Here is a 20,448-nt window from a genome sequence, read left to right as displayed (position 1 = left end):
CCAGTCAGAAAGAAAGAGCGATAACGCGGAGGGTGCTGAGCACAGCAGGAAATAAGAGGCTTTGAGAACAGACTCGTGGGGTGCAATAACTAAACACGCACTGTGCTGATATGAGCTAAATAAAGTGCAAATATCTGCAGGGTGTCATCACCAAGGGCAGGGATGAACTATCTCAAGTGGTACAAAAGAGTATAAATAAGGGTGATAGGAAGGAAGAAAAGGAACAGCAAGGCTCAGCAGCAGGGAAAATTTCCAGTGAGATGGATTAACTGTGGACTGTTTCCCTCAGGGGAAGGTCTGCTGCTCGGGCCATTAAGAGAATTGGTCAAAACACTCAATACTAAACCGTCAAGCAACGCTGCACTGAGGCAGAAGAGAGCGACCTATTCGACTTCACTGTGCCAACTCATGCCTCTCGATGAGAACCACCAAAAAAGGATGCTGAAAAAGTGCTCAGAGGAGGCAGGGAGAGAAGCTTTCAGCAGGCTGTGCTGTCACGAGCTAATGAATCCTCAGGAGCCAAGGGACTCTCTTGGTGACCATTACTATATAACCCCAAACAAAAAGGCTCTCCTCAACCCCTGGTCCCCCAACCCCAGAGCTCTCTCTCTTCACCTTCTCTGGACTCACTTGTGCCCTATTCACTGACCTGCTCTCATGCACAGGGTAAGTACAAGGAGGGAGCAAACACACACCAACCCCATGCAGATGTGCAGAGGACTACAAACACCTACGTGATTTCAATTTCAAACTACCTGAGGTTCTGACTCTTCCCCTTCAAGCTCCTTGAAGAGATCTTCAGCTCCAAACTTCAGAATAGCTGTCAGCTCCTCTTTGTTGAAAGGATTTGAGCTGCAAGAACAAATGAGAAGGAAAATGTGTTTTGAGCTGTTAAGTCAGCACTGCTACAGCACAAAACCATACCAAAGTTCTTCCTAATTAAAGCAAGAAGTAAGTTTTCTACCCAGCACTATAAAAAGCTTTTTTGTTCATCTCCTTCCTGCTCTAGCACAGACAACCACTGTGAAGGGAACAACCTCTGTCTACTGGGGGGAAATGGGAAGAGTCTGAGGTCACTGCCAAACTGCAGCTGTTCCATCGCCACCAGGTTCCCTCAAACCAGGACAACCTCTGGGAGGAAGATGAAGGAAAAACAGGTAATGCATTAAAACTAGTTTTTTATTTCTGATTGTCTTTATCTTAAGTGTCCAAATTAATGGTTCCATAAGCCAAATCAGTGGATGCTCCCATTATTTATTAGCCTCCTGCCCTGTACCCTATCAAAAAAACATTGTGAGATACCAGCAGGTGAAGCTGGTTATGTCACACGCTGTACCAGACACCTCTGTCTCCTGACACAATCACTTACTTGGATCGCCCAGAGTTGTTGTCCAGAACAGTCCGGCCAGTGGTGTCCATACGCTGGATCACCAAATGATCCAGCACCATTTTCTTCTTGGCCCTCTCAATGATCTCCTCCTCTACCGTACCCTTTGTGACCAGGCGGTAAATATTCACCTGAACGGCAAGAAAAGAACACGGCTCTTTCCTGGACCTGAACATGCTCTGCTGACACAGCGATGCATCCCGCAGTGGTTTCACAGGAGACTAGTCTGCTGACATGGTCCCTTCATGCACAGGTGTGTCTTTTCAGAATAAAAACCATCACATACTTTTTATATCTCAGGGGCATCAGCTAAAATCAGGTTAACACAGATCCTGAAGTGTGACTAAGCACAGAGCAAAAATCTTCTGAAACAATTACTCTAAATCCAAACTAGCATCAAACTTTTCACGTATCTAATAAAACCCTAGTAAAGGTGGATGTTCTACATTCCAGGTTTTTCAGGGCAAGAAAGAATAGAGTCCACTAGGCTGAGAAGTGCAATGCCACAGGTTCAGTTCTTGGGTTTGAACCATGCCAGGATCCAAAGACAACAGAAAGACGTGGTATCTGGCAAATTTGGGCTGATTTTTTGTTTCCTGGCTTTTAAATGAGCTTCCCTTGAGTTGGCAGTACTCTCTGGAGTCAGGGCTGGGGGCAAAAGGACCATGTTTTCAGAAGCTCTGGTGAGGTGGGAGCCCCTTTAGATGCCCATACTAAAAACCACAGAGAAAAGGACTCAGGTAACTCTTCCCACCTGCTTCTTTTGTCCAATCCGGTGAGCCCGAGCCTGAGCCTGAAGATCATTTTGGGGGTTCCAGTCCGAGTCAAAGATAACAACTGTATCAGCAGAGGCCAAATTAATTCCCAGCCCTCCAGCTCGCGTTGACAACAAGAAACAGAAGTCCTGGGAGGCAAAAAAACAAAAGCATCCATGAGTTAGCCAGCTTGTAACTGTGGACATAAAAGAGCAATAACTTAAAAGCTATGCAAGGAAACAGGGAAGGCTCTGCTGCAATCGTGCTTCTTAAAGCAGAAAAAGGATTTCCTTCCCACACGCCCTGCTCACGCAAGCTAAGTACCACCGGCCTTTAAGCCAAGGCACAAGGTAAGGCAGTGCTGGCAGGGGTGAAAGGTGTGCTATTCCAGGAGGGGCCTGGCACACATCATTACAGGACAGCAAATGCAAGCAGCTCAGGGCAAGGGCACCTTGGAGTCGCTTCTGAAGGTCAGAGACCACGCTGCCCACCAGACTCCTACAAAGGCAGCAGGCAAACACATGCTTTTTGTTGCCTGAAGCCTGCCGAGGCTGAGATCAGCAACTAACAGACTGTTTGGGTCACTGCCCAAGGGCAGAGGGTGCCAGGTTAGGGCCACGATGCCTGAGCCTCCGTGGATGCCCCCCAGAGAGGGGAAAGGGTAGCTTCTGTGGGCATTCCTGCTCCTTTCCCACCCACACTGCTGTCTCCTCCTCACTTCTATTGTTAACTTTCCCACAACCATGAAGTACCTAACGGTATCTCCTGTGTCAGCCAGGAATCCTCCTCCATTCCAGGCTTCTGGAGTGAGGAAAGGTATTTCTCACTGCTGGGCTGACTGTGGGACAGAACAAGTGCCTTGCACCAGTCACTGTGAGTCAGCAAGCCCAGACGAGAGGCTCAAGATGCCCTCTCCTATTACACGGGAGACTTTCACCTCCAACACCAGACTCCACTGCTTGCTGACACAAAATCCCCCTTTTGCTTCTGCCATTTCATATCCAAAACCAGCTTCAGACTGGAGGAATCATTTAGCAACTGTCTCACTCCCCAGACCATGAGGAGAGAATTGCTAAATTCTGGCTCTTCCCAGCCTCTCTGGGCCTTTCTAGAGATGTGACTTGCAGCCCTGTTCTTTGGATATGGGAGATTTAAAATAAGCAACATGGCTAGTTGCAAAACCTGCTATATCTGTGTCTTTAAAAGGTATCTGGGGTCCTGTAAAATGAAATGAACTGAACTAATCCCCTCTTGGCAGTCACAACCTGCGGCTCAGCCATAAACGCCCGCTGCTCGGGCAGCCCACCCGGACCCTCCTGAGGCCGGTCAGCCCCAGCTGCGGTACCTCGGAGCCGTCAGCGTTGAAGTGGTCCAGCGCCTGCTTTCGGATCTCCCCTTTGATCGAGCCGTCCAAGCGCTGGAAAAATCAACAATAATGATAAAAGAAAGAAGGTAAAGGAGCCCTGAGGAACTGCTGCACCCGAGTTCTGAGAGCCCTCCAGCCCCCTTCCCTGCCTGCAGCATTTAATCATTAAAAATAACCACCAATTAAAAATAACTGCACTGTCTTAGCCCGCTGCGTTGCGAGGGCAGGAGGGCGGGTACGCTCAGGCAACAGTCACACAGCGGGCAACGCTGCAGCTCCCGTTACCGGCTCCCAGCCAGGGTCCCTGCGTTCGTTATCCTCTCCTCGGGGTTTATCACGGGACAAAGGCCAAAGCAGGGGCCTGTCAGAGGAGGCGTTTTGCAGAGATGGGGCCACACTGAAACGAAGGGGCTTCCCAGTTCCCTCCAGTGTATTTCAGTAAGTGCAACCTGTAATCCCACCCACCAACCTCTGGGAAAGTCAGTGACTCCCATTACCCAGGTTCCCTCTGCATTTTCTTGAATTTTCAATGAACCCCACTGTTTTTTCCATGCTGAAGTTTCTCACCTGAAAAGGGTAGTGTTTGATAGTCAGGTACTCTGCCAAGATGTCCAGCATCCTCACCATCTGGGAGAAGATCAGCACTCTGTTGCCTCTCTCCCGCAGCCTGGTCAGCAGTTTGTCCAAGAGAATCAGCTTTCCACTGCTCCTGATCAGAGACTGAAGAAATAACCATCATTCCAGCTGATGCCTTCCCACCTTACCCTTGTGTACACTACACAGATATGCAGAGATCTGGTTCTTTTGGGGTCATGCTTCTCCTGTACACCTCTAATCAAATCATCTGGATTTACACAGCAGAGGCCAGACACAAAATGAATCATCCAAGAGAAATTTTATACTGCATACACCTCCCACTCTATGGCCACAAAACCTTGCCCACAGTGGAAGCAGAGGGCAAGAGAATCAGTGGCTCAGTTGTGAGGACTATTTCTATTAGAGAAGCAGCAGAAGCCAAAGCTCCACCAGATCTTGGTGGGACGACAGGAGAAATGGGAAAGTTGAGCAAAAACAGTGTTAACCAAAGGCACTGCCCACCTGCAGGGTCTCAAGGCCATTCTCTTTCTCGTTTTCCTCGGGAGGTTTGATAAGGTAGCAGTGGTTGCAGCACTTTTTCAACTCCATCACAATGTTCAGGAAACCAGATGTGCTCCCTCTCGTTCCCTTTGAAAGAGCTTTGTAGTTTCTTGTCAAAATCCACCTGCAGGCAGGAAAATAAAAAGTCCAGATCATTTCACAGTGCAGACTGGGCACACAGGAGCCTGGGGGGAACAAAACCTTCAGGGACATCTTGTTCAGGCATCAGTCTACTCTCCTCCCTCCATCTCTCTCCACTTCTTCTACAGGATACTGCTGTTCCCTCACTAGAAACCCTGATCGTACTTTCCTCTTGATATTGTTACAGTTGAACACTAAACAGCACCACAATTTTGTGGGGAGCTTTACTCCTCCAAGAAAGACATAGCCCCTGTCCTGCAAAGCTGGCCAGCTGAATTGCATCCCTCTAAAAAAGCATCTCCAGACTAATGGAGATTTTTTTTAGAGGAAAAGATACCACAAAACCCTACCTCAGATTCCTACCATGAAGCCCCTGGTACTACAGGTGGTGGCTGTCACATTGCATTCTGAAGGACACAGTATACTGAAACATCTTCCCACATAGAAAGGTGTGCCCGTTTCTACTGGCACTCCCAATAACTTAATAAATCACTCACTTGTAATACTGCTTCTGCAAAGCAGACATTTCCACACGGAGGATCTGCTCCACTTTGGCCGGCAAAGATTTTTCCACATCCTTCTTCACTCTGCGTAGGAGAAATGGCTCCAGGACTTTGTGAAGGCTCTGGTAGCCATTCTCTCTACCTTTCCCGTGATCCTCTTCAAAATCCTCCCAGAACTCAAACCTAGCAACAGAAACAAGGAGCAGAGAGGGGTGAGAATACCTCTTGTCTTATTGCACCAAACAGCATCTATCGGATATGCTCCTGCTGCACAAGAAGATAGGAGATCATCAATTTAATGGAGATACAGTGGAAGATAAAAGGTTCACCCTGTTCTGGCTAACTAGACAGACTGGTGGCAAAGCTAGAAGCTCTCTGGGCTTAAGTGCCTTCCTAACATCTTATCTTTGAGCTCCTCACTGCCTGACTCCCAGGATCCAAAATGCCAGGTTTTCCAGTACTCTGCTCTGCTGTCTCCTGCTGGTGTTTACCTGGCAGCAGTTTCTGAACTTTCCGCCATGCCCTCCTCTAGGCAGGGCTTTGACAACCAGACTACATTTTACACTGCTCTGAAGACTTTTTTGGATTGCTGCTTCCTCCAACAGCTCCTTTGAAATGCAGAGATCCGCTCTTCTTCACTTGGGAGACCTCGAATCTTTCCTTCACTCTTTCTGTGATCCAACAAAAAGGATTTGGGGGACAGCTCCTTTTGCAGTCAAACATACTTTTGGTGAGTTTTCGGTCTTGGTTGTCTTAGCCCATTTTGTTTTAAAGAAAAGAAAATATTTGTTATAATGCGGACACACGAACAATCGGCTGGACAGCACCGTTCTTGAGCAATACTCCTAGAGACTGCCGTAAAATGGTTGGCGAGGGTGGCTGAACCGCAATGTACTGGAAACTCAGAAATGGTTGAGATGATTGCTTAAAACAAGTTTAGCTTTTTAGGGATGGCTCTAAGACAGCAGACAGATTTGAAAGACATGTATTAGGTTTCCCCATTCAATTTGCTGCCAGAAACACTCCTTGTGTTGGTCATTAAACCTCTGATTTTCCCCACCAATGTCTGATCCCCTTTCATTGCTCTAACTCCACTGAGTTTAATTCAGGGACTTAATTCAGGGATTTCTGCCATTCTGCACTCCGTCGAGTCTATATAATGGACAAGAATGGACACAGAGGTATTTTCTGAAGGACCAAAAGGAGACTTACTTCTCTGGCATGATGAAATGCAGCAGGGACCAGAGCTCTTTGAGTGAATTTTGAAGCGGGGTGCCGGTAATCAGCAGCCTGTGGTTGGACTTGAAATCAATCAATGTTTTGTACAGCAGAGAGTCATCATTTTTCAACCTATGGGCTTCATCCACGCCTAGAAAGGCCCAGTTAATACTTCCCAAAACAGCCTGGAGGAAAAAAAGAACAAAAAACAGGCCCCAAGGAGATGCTGGGTCAGACAAGCCCCACCACCTTGCACATGCCTCTCTCTCCATGGTCAGAAAGCACCACAGTGTGTGCTGGACGGTGCTGGACCCACCACCAAAGGAGCTGGGCTCACAAGAATTTCTTGTTAACAAAATCTTGGGACCAAGATGCCTACGCTAGTTTTGCCTCCCCAGAAAGAGAAGCTGAAAATTAGACATGCTGTATAGCGCTCCTGCCATATCTGAAGTTTCTTTCAGCAAGTATACCTATTTTAATCCACCTTTGCTTTATCCAGAAAGCACAGTCCTCCCCCAGCCCCCTACCCCTCCCTTTCTCCATGGCCCTGGGGCCCTGCTGTAGCACTAGTCCCATTGGAGCAGCAGCAGGAAAGCAGATGAACAAGCCAAATAGTAGCTATACATTCTCCGTCACCAGAGAGGAAAGAGGTGAAACCCACTAGTTGAGGGCAGGCTTCCCCCTTTGTAAGTGAAAGAAAGTCTAAATAAAAACATCCTCGGACCATTACTCACCTTATCCTTGAGGAGGATCTCATATGTTGTGATAAGTGCATTGAATTTCAATCTTTTAGACTGAGAGTGGATCCACTCATATTCACGTATCTGTGAGAGCAGACAAATGTCAACTTCCACAAATGTTATCGAAAGATTTAACAATTGTTATTTTAGTGCAGCTATAGCCAGAGACTCCAACCAAGTCCAAAACCCTGTTGTTCAAGGTGCCATTTGATGAGCTCAGGATGCCCAAGGAGCAGCTTGTTTTAGCGCTCACATGGTTCAAGTGCCCTTGCACAGGTAACAAAATAAGGTCAAACAACTTGTGACATTACCCTCATCTGCCAAATGAACGCAGCATCTCACTACTGATACCACTAGACTCGCAACGTTTGTGTGCTTCATTGTCTGAATAATTCAGAAGGTAAGAGGCAAGCACTTTTACACTGCTATACTCCTTACTGCAGTATGTTTCAGCCCCATGCAGCAGCAGTTTTCAGGCCCTCTGAGTGAAGCCAGTACTCCTGTGCTCGCTCTAAGAGGGGAAATGAGGTCGAAAAGTCCCTGCAGCAGGGAATTATACCCAAGTGCTCAGCTATACCAGCTCTAGCTGCCTGCAGTCCTGTCAGTACTACCTGTCAGCCTCTCCAGCAAAACGTGTCACACATTACACAGAAGCTGCTGCTTTGCACCCAGCGTTTCTACCCAACCCCACACCCTTTGCTTTCCAATTACACACCATGTTCCTGCTCATGAGGTCTCCGATGTAAACCACCACATTTATCTCCGGTGCCCACACTTCAAACTCTCTCTGCCATGAGGTGAGAGTGGACAATGGCACTACCACCAGGAACGGGCCATACAGCTGGTGCTGATGGAAGAGGTACGACAGGAATGATATTGTCTGAATCGTCTTGCCCAGGCCCATTTCATCAGCCAGGATCACGCTGTTGTTCCTGAGAAAGAAGAGAACAAACATAAATCCTGTCTCAGTGCATGTTTCCACCACTACTAATTTACCGTGCACCAGCATGAAGAGCAATCCACGACAGGGACAGAAAGGGGGCAGTGTGAAAACATTTATCTGAACACTTCCAAGGAGATCCCAGGGACAAATAACTTGCAAAAATGAACAGACTACGATGGCTCCAGACTGGCAAGTAAGCACAAAGGCAAAGGGAGAGGGGAGTCAGTGGCCTAACTTTAGAAGGACATTTTTCAAAGACTTCAATGAGTGTGTAAGCAAGCTGAGCCAGAAACCTTTTTTTCAGTTAAGGCAACGGAAAATTAGGGCTGGTATGCAGTAGGCTCACACAGCAGCCAAGTCCAGCATGTGAACAGGCGCAGACAGGGAAAATGCTTTTTGTTTTCACACAAGGTTTCTTAAGTTCATGCTTTAGACAGTTCCTGCTTGCGGTGTCTGCAGCGCAGCTGGGCACGATAACATTTGAAATCCTTCAAGCTGCGGAAGGAGGCCGGGTAAAGACCTCACTTGAAAGCAAGAGGGCCAGATCCTACTGGGACAAAAATCAGGAGACACAAAACAAACGTCACATAGCATCTGTACGTACTTGCACCATGAGTGAGCGAGCCAGTTGAGGCCCTCCAGCTGGTAATCTCGCAGCTCCAGGTTCTCACTGCCAATGTAGGAAGGCTGTTTCTTCAAGGCAACAAACCTCGGTCTCTGCTTCAGTACCTGGAAAAGAAGATGCTGTAAGCCCACTGAAGAAAAGGACAAAGTAAGGTTGAAAGTTCAGCAATGAATGTGTGTCTGTTCGTGAGTTAAAGTCCATCCACATTGCCCTAGCCAGTGCTTACATCTGCACTTCGGAAAAGCACCCCGCAGTGTTATGTTTTGCCTGCTGTCCCCTAGTCCTGATGACCAGGGCTGTGAGTCCCCCCAAAAGTGCAGTAAGCTGTACATAATGCACACTACATGGAACAAGCTCCACTTTCTTTTTTGTCCTCTTGTTTTTTATCCCACTATCTGTGTCCCTCTCCTCTACTATATCAGCACCTTGTAAGTTTTCTCTTTTCCCAGGTGTGCTGTTTTTTCATCCAACTGATATTAAAACTTTGCATTTCTGCAGCAGCTCCTTCTGAGGAGGAAGCACTTTGCAAGGATTAATTAAGCCTCCCACTCCCCAGGGGGACATAATGTTCTCACTGTGCACAGAGTAAATGAAACCAAAAAGGGGTTCACATCTCTGCCTAAAGTACAGTACAAGAACAGCAAACAACCATTCAAACACTGGTGGGAGGATGGGAAAACGTTCTCTAACATTTATCCTGACAAAAACTTCATATTCCCACTGCTTGTGTCATCACCCAACCTGGAGAAACCCAGCAACAGGAGAGAAGAGAAGCAAGCAAACCTTGCAATCCCGGGTAGGAATCGTTTTGGAGTTGTTACGATTGTTGAAGCTGTCAATGCAGTGCTGAAATTTCTTGCTTATCAGAGCCTCGTCTTCCCAGCTGCATTCGGCATAGGGCAGCCCCATCCACTTACACAGGTATTCGGGGTCATTCGAGGATGTTTTGCGACTGTTTGCTGCAAAATACACAAAAAAAAAGCCCAAACCTCAGCAACCGTGGTTCTGTGGCTGAACCGCAAGCGTGGTTCACAGGGGCAGTCTGAACCACCTGCACAACCACAAGACAGGTCTCGGCTAGTAGGAAAAGTTTAGAGTGACCAAAAAAAAAAAAATACTCCTTTACCTGGGAAATCTGAATGTCCCGTTGTGGACTTGCTGGTCTTCACAGCTGTGTTTGGAGAGAGAAGAGAAGGAAGGCTTTGGGGTGCAGGCAGGCAGCAGAGGGAGCAGGGCAGGCAGGCTGTCACTGCCACGCACCCCATGTGTTTTTATAGGAATTGCATTGGAGATATGTTAAACAGCTCTCCAAGCCAATTCCCAAAGCAACTGGATGCCAGCACCTCTGACTGACATTACTGTGATATTACTGAAGTGCTCAGTAAGTGCTGTTTTTATTTTTAATAAGTAATCATGAAAATCTAACCCCTGAGCTGCCTTGCAGCCTAACCACATCCTCAACCACATCACGGGAAGTGGTCCTCGCAAAAGCCAGGCCTGTACTGCTGCTTTGGATGCAAACACCTCGCATCCGAAGTGCTGATGTCAAAGAACTTCAGCAGCAGCAACTTCAACATCCCCTTGGAAACGAGTGTATCATCTCACACTCCAGGCAAGGAGAGTGATTGATTTGTATCGCTTGTAAATACAAATCTGTGAGCCTGGATTTCTACTGTTCAAACCCCTGAACTTCACACACTGAAACAGACTTAACACCATTTTTTTTTCTCCAGAGATACTGGAGGACAGGGAAGAAGAGAGAGCTGTACACTCATTCTGCTGTCACTAGAGATTAAAGTTCCCATGTCTTACTTCACCCTGTTACAAAAGTGTTGGGTTCACTTACCAATTACTCTCTCCACTATTTGATACTGTTTGTTCAGCTCTGAAGCTAGCTCTTGTTGGCAGTTGAAATATTCCACATCTTCAGGTGATACCTTGCCCAGCCTACATTCAAAAAAATCCAAACCAAAAAACCACTATAATGCTTCTGTCATAATGCTTGTGGAGGCCACATACAGAAATTCTAATTTCCTATATGATTCCGTCATTCAGATAAGTCACTACTGCTTATATGACACGTTGCTTCAAGCTTCCTATAATCATAAATCATTACTGAGAAGCAAATGTCATAGATGTTCCTACTGTCTCCCTGTTAAATGACATCTTATTCTGCTGCAACAATCAGTCTCAAAACCAGAATCCAGTAGAGGTGGAAGCTGCTACTCCAGCTTTATCACTTTGGAAACACACTGTGGCTCCCCTTATAGTTCCTGGGGAGGTCAGACATAAACTGATGCAAAAACTTGCACACACACAAGCCCATAATTAGCAAGGGTTAATAAGGCTGCAAGCCCTCATGTCACCTCCTGGGCCAGGTGAATCTCGGCACCATTTATTTGTTGTCAGCTACCCCAATCCTTAAGCCTGGGAAGTGGCAATATTATGGATTTCATGCCTCTTCCTCTCTCAACACCATGGCCACAGACATCATCTCTACAAGGGGGGATGTTCATCAGTAGGCAAAGAGAGATGTGAGTGTTGTGCACTGAAAACAGTTGCTTTGGATGAAACATGCTTTGCAAGAAGAAATCAAATGTTTTCAGTCATGGCTTTGCAAACCTCTGGCTAAAAAAGATTTGCCCAAGGCCAAATGACTGGCTGAAGTAAAGCATACCATTGCTTGATCTCCTCCTCTTTTTTCTTGAAGTTTTCCAGCTTTTTCAGGCCCTTCACCTTCTGCTGCTGCAGGGACTCTTCACTCTCCCATGTGCTATGGATGTATGACCAGCCTTTCCATTTGATCAGGTACTGAACTTCTCCCTCATCCTTCTCAGGATCAAAGTCAGCGCTTGGGTTGCCATTGGCTTCAGTTGCATACACTGTGGTGGAAGCACCGGTGGCTGCAAAAGAAATCAGGCGGCGGTCGGTACCTTTGTTATCAAGCACTGGACACGAACTGCATTAGAGCGGAAAGTTATTTTTCTAATACATCTTTTGTGACAGCACAAAGAAAACCCTACAGATTCTGCAACCCAATAAGACAGGCACACAAAAGTTTTCCATACAACAGAATCTTTTTAAATCTCTGTCATAAATGCCTTTTCTTTAAGTATAATTCAAAGGTCTCTTGAAAATGTTCACAACCATTCAGTTTTACAAAAACACTTTTGTAAGGCTACGAGAACAGAACATCGGCTTTATTTTCGTTATAGCTTTGTCAATGGAGCTATGAAAACTGACTCTACTGGAAGATCTATTTTATATTTCAAAGAATAGAAAAGCAAGAATTGCAGAACAATGACTGCATCTTTAAAATGTGTGCACACTAAATGAAAGCTGCCAAGCACATAAACTTGACATTTTAGGTTTTTCAATACTAGATTTTACAAAAGCTGCTAGAAGACATAAACAAGAGGCATAGAGGAAAGGGTGAAGAGCACTGAAACAACTCTTGGCCCCACTTTGAAGTTGCAAAAGCACCATACAGCTCAAGAGAAACTGTGAGCGCACACGACTGACATCAGAAATAAAGGCTTTTTCCAGAACTACGCACCTCCTTTTTTTCCAAGCCTGATGTCCAAGACTTTCTCAATAGTTTCACTGTTGTCTTGTTGTTCATCAGCTCCTTCCCCAGTCATCTCTATCAGGTCATCAGAATCCGTCTCAAAATCATCATCTTCTTTGTAACTGAACAAGATCAAAACCAGACTGATAAAAAGCCCTTGACTCTTCACAGTCCAGAAACACAGAGGATTGCATAGACTGGAGCAAGCCTTCTCCAGCATTTATCCTGTGGTTCCATGCACGTTCAGCACATGCATTTCTGAAGTTAGCTATTCGGTATTTTTCCCAGAAACACTCAGATAGCTACACTTGATCAGACTAATACTCTATCTTGTCCATACAGTTTTTCTGACCATGGCCAACACCAGATGCTTCATAAGGAGGTGGAACAATCCCTGCAGCAGAAGCAAGGCCATCAACAGAGAAAGTCTCCTCTATCCGGTGAAAGATTATTTTATGTTTAACAATGGAGGCTGCAGGGCATCGAAAGGCTGCACGGGTGCCTACACTGCCCTAGGAACTACACTTCTCATCTTTGATGAACATTTAACCACCAAAAAATATTCGTGTGGCTCTTTGCAAGTCCCTTATTAGAACTGCCAAAAGGTGAGAAGGTGTACGGGGGAATGGATAATGCCTTACCTCCACCATGTCTCAACACTCTGTCCCAAGGCATTATCTATCGGCCACTCTCAGACACCGGGTCCAATCTAGTACAGCTCATTTTAATCTATTATTTGTAATTGTTAATGTCATCTGGGAGTGCCTTAGAAACATTATGCAAACCTCCCCATATTTCTCTAAGAGGGACTGGTAAATATTCCCTCCTTCACAGATAGCAAAACAAGGTAAAGAGAAGTCAGATGTTCGCAGCATGAACCTGTCAAAAGAACCACACCTCAGCCCACAGATATCTGCAGGGCAGAGGAGGGTCTCTGCAGGATCACACAGGGAGTCAGTGGCTAGGGCAGGGAATTTGGGGTGCCCCCTCTTTCCCAGTCAGACAGCTCTCATCATCAAGCAACCCCACACTTCTTGATACCTGACATTTTTGGCTGCTCTTCGTCGAGTTTGTCTCTTGGGGGTCTCATCATCTTCGTCATCATCGTCATCTTCAGATGAGTCCGGTTTCTTTTTCTTCTTCCCACGCTGGGGTTTGTGAGGCTTTTTAACACTGGTTTTGGGCACTGTTCTAAAATAAGAATTAATAGCAAGCTATAATACAGTGTGTTTCATGTAAACATCCATTTTAATAAGTCTTTAAGAAAGCATGAATCTCAAGTATTAGACTCCTAGGGATTTAGTCTGCTCTAACTGCCATGGAAACCACTGCATCACTCACTGGAGCATAAAATGAGTAGACAAGTGAGTAACTAGGTCTTAGGTTTACTAGGTCATAAACAAGGGTAATATTGCAGGAAAAAAAACATTCTTTAGCAACAAATAGAGATTATATCTCCACCCCAGCAGCGGCAGAAAAGACAGATGCAGAAAAAGAGGCAAACTGAACCAACCACTCCTTACCTCCTTTGGGCAGGTCTTCTTGCTTTAACTTTCTTCGGTTCAGGCTCACTCTCTCCACTGGTGCCTTGCTCCCCTCCATCTTCATCTTCTTCTTCACCAGAAACCTCTCTTTTCCACTTATTTCTATGGTCAGAAATGTAGGTCATTAAGTGCAATCATATTTCAACACAAATACTTGGCTCAGCAGACATCCACGCCACCTAGGTTAATACTAGCAGGCCATAATTAGGAGAAAAAGTTCAAACTGCACTCTTGGTTGTTCAGTGCAATGCATGGGGGATTTTATGGTGTGATTCTCTGCTTTTAGGAAAAGGCCTCAGTCACCTAGGTTTTAGTTCATGTAGTGGCAGTACATCTTGAGTGAGAGTGGCTCTTAACACATACCACAACAGCGCTTGTGGCAGGGCTGTACTTCTTACAACTGGGTGGGCAAGTGCTTCCATTTATTTATTTTTCATTCCCACTTCTGCAATGAGCTGGAAAAAATCGTAAGAGAAGAGCTCGCTTTCACCTATGGAGTACGAGCCACAACATGCACAGTTACATGATCTCCTTGTAGCCCAGAACATGAAGCAAGAAGTCTCCTGCCACCTAAATTCAGGCAATTAAAGTTTCCAAGTGTAAAGCCAAATCACACCATACCATTAGTGGAAGGAAGCAGGTTCTCTCTGGGCAATTCAGAGCAAAGCTGTAGTTCTGCAAAGCCCTTTGAAGAAGCCCCTCCTCTCTCCAAGGGGACGTGGGGAGTCCACAGGGATTATTCTCCTTGCCCAGGGGAGGTCCATACTACCACAGTGTTACCTTCCCTCCTGCACTGATGTGTATAACTAAATGAAAAATCTAAATGCAAGAAAGAGGAGAAAGGGAGCTGGATCATATGGCTATGTCTAAGTTTTCTCCATCAGCAACTTGTAGTTCCCTTCAGTTCACTTTAGTGTTTGGAAAAACTAGAAGGTACTTATTAGATGGAAAAGGGCAGTAAAATATCACTGTAAGTGAACTCGGTTATGGTGATCTGACATCCAAAATATCCTTTATGGAAGTTCTTTTGTTTTAGCAGAGGGTTATAAAAGAGGATAATAATTTGGCATTTTATTCTCTATTAATCAAAAAGGTGGGAGGAGCAGGGATTTAACTATTTTAAGTATCTCTAAAGGAGAATAAGTAACCTGATGGAGAAGTGAAAGACTGACAACAGGAAGTGAACCTGACTTGTTCAGAGTCTGTCACAGGCAAAGCGGGAAAATACAAATAAAAGAAAAGCTGGGAAATTGCATCCATCTGTAGATCTATATTCATACTTCAGTTTCAGTCATCCATTATTAGTGGAAATATTGAGTAATATATTTTACAAGCTCTCCGTGTTGACAGTGCCTATCAAACAATCCAATACTACTATTCTGAAAAATAAAAGAAGACAAAGTACCACCGTTCCAAACCCTTTCCCTAGAAACTTACGTTTTTTTCATTTGCTTCTGGCCTCTTCTTTTTGGGCTCTCATTTTCAGATTCGCTACTTGCCTTTAATTGAAAAGAAAGAAAATCAGGTTGTAGACTTTACCCCGGACTGTCTCCTCAAGGATGCAACTGAAACGCATGCACGCGGTCTGAGCTCGGACACAGCCCGACTGCTCTGTCACTGCAGCGCTGGAAAGACGCTTCGGTGTGATGGGGCTGCAGAAGAGCAGCCAGCTCCCCGGCACCGTTCCTCGGTGGGCTCTCAGCGTGAAGAAGGTAACTCTTTGCAGAAAGGCTGGAAAGCTCTGCTACAACATCTGTCCTGGAGTCCCTGAGCTCGGGATGCACAAGGCTGTGACCCACCTAGCCCTCAGCATCAACCTCCAATACCTGGCAGACGCTGTCTCAGCGGTGGCAGTGGCCAGGCAGACCTGCAATACCCCCTGGGTTACAGAGCCACAGGGTGAATTTGACCCACCAAACCTTGCACTGCCGGCAAAACCTATCCCAGAGAGGGAGAGAGAGAGGACGGCTCAGCTGCTGCCACCTCTGCCTACACTGCGAGGTGAGCGTCACCCCTGCCTGATGCTCAAGAAGCAGGCAGCAGCACGACTTTGTGTCTTCTGGGCAGCACTTTCCGGGCCTGCCACAGTGCTAAGGCTTAGCTATTTTACAAGTCTTTTAACTGAAAGTGCAGCGGGTGAATGTACTTCCATGAGCACCCACGCTTGCCATTTCAGCAGGAATCCTGCAATATTCAGGCGCGTTCAGGCTTAGTTTCTGTGATTGCAGAAACTTTCGCAGCCACATGAATGCATTATGATCTCTGCCTTCATTACAGAAACCTCTTACAAGGAAGGAAATTCTTATAATTCTCACTACAAGAGTGTCCTTGCTTTCCTGTTTGTTTTATTCTCCCACAGCAAAAGCCACTGAGGACCTGACTGGGTCAGAGCCATGTCCTGCTGCTTTCCTTCCTCCTAATCCTCCAGCCTCCACCAGTGAAGTCTCTCTGGCTAAATGTATCTAGAGATATTCTAACTACTTGCTGTACTATTTTAAATGTGGGCATCATTAACTCCTACAGACCAAGATAGTTTCAAGAAATCTTTAGGCCAGTTGTACACAACACTGTTTTTGTAAAAACCAGTCAACCATAGAACAGATTATCACCCAAACAACACCCCTCAACCAGCAGATGACTTTGCCTTACATGCTTACCCCAGAAAACACAAATTGGCAGGGAGAAAATGGAAGAAACACCACTGTGAGCTTTCTAAAGGAATATTAAAATGACAGAAGTAGCCTCCAAGACTGCTTGCTCTACACTTATTGGAAATCTCCTGCTTCATTTTGCTTTTTGCTGCAGTATTCAGCTTTAGCTCTAGGTTATGTCTATCCATCACCACAGGTACCTCAGTTTGCATCTCCTGGTACACCCACCACCCTCCTGGATACACCTAGCAAAGCTTACAACCAAGAGCTGTTCACATAAGAATTTTGTGAAATGGTGTGAGCTGCTACGTGAAAAAGTTAAGGCTCTGGAGAGCCATGGCCCACCCCTCTGCTTCCTTTCCGAATCCTTTATTTCCATTTTCCAGCTTCCCTTCCACTAACAGAAACTTTCTTCTCACTTGCGTCAGTGTTTCCATTAAAGTACACTGAAATACTGGATGCCACGTTAGACCAAGTGCTTTGCTGAATTTCACTGTGGTTTGGTATCAGATTTACCTGTGACACAATAACACCTTTTGCACCGTATCTTACTACGGGTGTGTATTCATCCACCTGTTTCACAGCCCTGTATGAAATCCCTGTCTCACAGACCAAGCATCCAGGAAGCAAGTGACTGGCAAACACCACGGAGAGCCCTACCTACCCTTGCAACATAAGCCAAGCATTCCACAGATTTCAGTTTCGACATAGCTAAGTTTAAGTGTCCTCAATTTTCTTTTTCTCTTTTAACCTCTTATCCACTTTCTGAAGTGTGCTGCTTTGCCATTCCAACTTTGGCATGTTTCTCGAGAGCTGTCCGTCAAGGCACATTTGCTTTTTGCTGTCTTTTGGCAAACCACAAGTAAAGAGAGGTGGGTTTTTCTTCTGCTCTGCGTCAGAGAAGGTTAGATTTGGAGAAAACCAAATACAACCTTTAGCTCTTTGAAACTAACGCCACTTCTTTGCCAAAATCCCGTTTTTCAAGTTTCTAGTATCCACTCTCCTAACGACTCCACTGTTCCCCTGCTCTGTTGCTGTCTCTACAAAGCTGATGCTCATCTCTTAATGACACATCTCCTCACCTCTTTCTGCCTTGAAAAATTTAACTTGTGACTGCAATTCAGCCGCCTTCAGTTACATTTTTCAAAGACACCATTGTCTTTTTTGGATGCGTGTCAAGCCCAGCTCTATCTCCTCTGACACAGCCGGTCCCCAGCCTGACTCATCTGCCTGACTCGTGCTCCCACATCCTCCCTGCCTGAGTGCTGGGAAGTGCCGTGGCTGCAGCCCTGCGCAGCCACCGGTGATTCAGCCTCCGGCTGAAAGCTGCCTTCTACCATTTTATAAATAAATAATAATACATTTTTTTTCTAAAAGCATAAGTACATTTTAGCAACCTCTTAATTTTGTTTAAACCCGTATTTCAGGACCCAGCTGCAAAACTCTACACTGAATTGCTCAAATCAGCCCAAGGGCGAGATTTGTGCCTCTGCCCTGGACTCTGCAGCACAAACAGAGCGTGTGCTCGTAACACCCCGTTATCAACATCAACCCACAGACTTTGCTTGGTGGTAAATTCCTCAGCTAAGGAAGCGCAGGTGATAACCAGAGAGCTGGGAGCACACCAGGTCCTGAGTGTGCCCCTGAGGTCCCCTCTGCACTCCAGCCTGCCACCCGCTCTCATCATGAATCAGATCGGTTGGGAAATCACGTGCAACTTCCATTTTAATAACGTCACCTCCCTGAATGACACAAGCTAAGATGACAAAATCCATCTCCAGTCCCCACCAGGGTTTTCCGTCAGCCCCAGCAAGAGATGCCTGCAGCACACTGCTCACTCAGAGCCCGAGTACCAGCGCTGGCTGGGCCCAGGCTGCCCCTCCGAGATGCCCACGGAGAAAGATGACTTGCCTTCCCTACCGAACACTATAAACATGCTCAGCTTATTCCTGCACCACTACTTCCCACTGGACTAGGAACTGGCCTCTTACAATGTGCTTTCCCTGCCTCCAGCCGAGGGGATCAGCCTTCCCTCTCCATGCCTTGCTGACTCCTCCCATCTAATTTATTCTTTCTCTCTCCCAGCACTTATAATGCACACACTTTAACTAGATGAATTATGCTGTATTTTGCCGTGGAGCGGTGCTGTACAATATATAATGATGTTGCATACGTAGCACCAACCAGGGAAACGCGGCAGTGGCTTTGAAGTTCTGGTCCTACAGAGTCCCCACTGCTAGCCCAGGGCAGGAGAAACGGAGACTCAAGGCCATTGGCATGGTCCAGGTGAGCCTCTTGAGCTCATGCTGCCTACTAGGAGAGATTAAGACTTGCTTAAACAGAGGCAAGAAATATTTCAGACTGAAGTCAAAGTCAGGATTTGCTCATTTGAGGCTTAACAGAGCTCCAGAAAAGCTGGAGAATCTCAGCTTGCCAGGTTAGTTTTCTTACATTTGCTGAAGTTCTCTCTCCCACTGACACCAGTAGTGTCTGAACTTTCAACAAAGATGTGAGGCAAAGCATTAATCAAAATGCAAATGAGCAGAATCTTTTTTCAATAAAAAAAAACAACTGTATTTTGGGAATACTGCTGGTGCATGACTTGTGGCCTCACTCTCACAGAAAAGATGCGCCGTGCCATTTATTACTAACTCCAATCTCAAACCATCCTTTTTATAGCAAGAAGATGGTGTCTGTTTTGGGCACATTTATTTCTCGACTGCCCCAGAATACTCTGAAAGGCACCTGGCTCTGCACGTCTCACTTCCCCTGGCTGAAACCTGAAGCTGATTTATTAACTGCAAAGAAAACGCACGGGCAAGTACTGTTTTAACTAAAAATCTCACATGTGCTCTTATTCCTGGAGACAGCTCTAGTCCTCTGAGCAGCTCTGCACCCCTATGCAAAACTGCACTTTCACTTCCTGATTTTTCAGCCCACGCCTCAGTATTGATCGCCAGTTACCACCCCCTCTGATTGCAGCTCAGAGACCTACGCAACATGCCCGGTGGCCTCTGGGCAGTTCCCAGAAGGCAATCATTTCTAACACAGAAATAACCCTGCCCAAACTGCTGGTCTCAGAGGACACACTAGTGACGAAACAGTGCCCCAAAAACTCAACCACCTCCACCTACGCACCATCTCCCCCGAGCAGGGTGAGTCACGGGGCAGCACGCGGGGAGGTGTGACGGGTGATTCTTGTTCTGAGCCTGCCACGCTGCCTGGGCGATGCTGTCTGCTAATACTGCAGAGAAGGGTTAGGGAAGAAGGCAATTAAAAGCTCCTAGACACTGTGCTGGAAGTCCCAAGCAGCAAGTGACAAGAGCAGGTCACTGGCGACAGGCTTAACCCTGCAAAGGTAAAAAGCAATCTTAAGAGGTGTCAAGCGCCTTGGGTTTCTGCCAGCTCCAGCAGCAGCAAGGAGTGCTCAGCACCACGCAGGCTCAAGCTATGCTATTTCCTCTCTCTTGGCGTTTAGGTCTTCCAAAAAGCAAGACTTTCCATCTCCTCCTGCTCTTTGCGAGGCCCCAGCACTGTGCTCCTGACACGTCACACCCTCCATCGGACTCTGCTGCAGATGGGAGTTGCCCTACGGGGACCAGTCAGTGTTGCTTTGGGGAGAGAGGGGAAGGTGGTGGTCCAATTTTGTTAATTTTGGCTTTCCATTTCACGAAGGTAGCAGTGGGGTCATTTGGAGGAGGGGTTTTTTTTGTTTTTTACAATATTTTGTGGTATAGCAAAGTTTTTACATCTCGGATTTTTTTTTTAAACTTTATTGTACCTTAAGTAGTAGGAAATAACGATATCGAAAAAGAAAACAACATTTGCAAAACCACGTAATATTGTAAAACAAAAAAAGACGGGACTTAC

The 20,448-nt window shown here is 46.2% G+C and overlaps 1 protein-coding gene across 14 annotated transcripts in view; it reads right to left on the bottom strand.

Annotated features, from left to right (window-relative positions):
• The window catches only part of CHD2 (chromodomain helicase DNA binding protein 2), a 90,325-nt gene that overhangs the window by 16,895 nt on the left and 52,982 nt on the right, over positions 1–20,448 (bottom strand). For 13 of the 14 annotated variants that reach the window (XM_068409980.1, XM_068409979.1, XM_068409982.1 and 10 more), the window contains 19 exons: positions 15,365–15,426; positions 13,907–14,029; positions 13,425–13,574; positions 12,372–12,505; positions 11,493–11,718; positions 10,662–10,762; positions 9,942–9,986; positions 9,599–9,774; positions 8,795–8,919; positions 7,963–8,179; positions 7,242–7,331; positions 6,502–6,692; positions 5,284–5,472; positions 4,607–4,769; positions 4,076–4,228; positions 3,488–3,559; positions 2,142–2,291; positions 1,370–1,518; positions 756–852 (listed from right to left, as the gene is read on the bottom strand). In XM_068409980.1, coding sequence (XP_068266081.1) covers positions 756–852; positions 1,370–1,518; positions 2,142–2,291; positions 3,488–3,559; positions 4,076–4,228; positions 4,607–4,769; positions 5,284–5,472; positions 6,502–6,692; positions 7,242–7,331; positions 7,963–8,179; positions 8,795–8,919; positions 9,599–9,774; positions 9,942–9,986; positions 10,662–10,762; positions 11,493–11,718; positions 12,372–12,505; positions 13,425–13,574; positions 13,907–14,029; positions 15,365–15,426 — 2,613 coding nt within the window. Of the gene's footprint in view, positions 1–755; positions 853–1,369; positions 1,519–2,141; positions 2,292–3,487; positions 3,560–4,075; positions 4,229–4,606; positions 4,770–5,283; positions 5,473–6,501; positions 6,693–7,241; positions 7,332–7,962; positions 8,180–8,794; positions 8,920–9,598; positions 9,775–9,941; positions 9,987–10,661; positions 10,763–11,492; positions 11,719–12,371; positions 12,506–13,424; positions 13,575–13,906; positions 14,030–15,364; positions 15,427–20,448 lie in introns of those variants that run through there. The other variant, XM_068409991.1, reaches the window with a different exon arrangement.

This window comes from Nyctibius grandis, chromosome 11, assembly GCF_013368605.1.
Source record: "Nyctibius grandis isolate bNycGra1 chromosome 11, bNycGra1.pri, whole genome shotgun sequence".
NCBI classification, from domain to species: domain Eukaryota; kingdom Metazoa; phylum Chordata; class Aves; order Nyctibiiformes; family Nyctibiidae; genus Nyctibius; species Nyctibius grandis.
The sequence above is the reverse complement of the archived record's forward strand: the minus strand, read 5'-3'. Positions and strand labels throughout refer to the sequence as shown.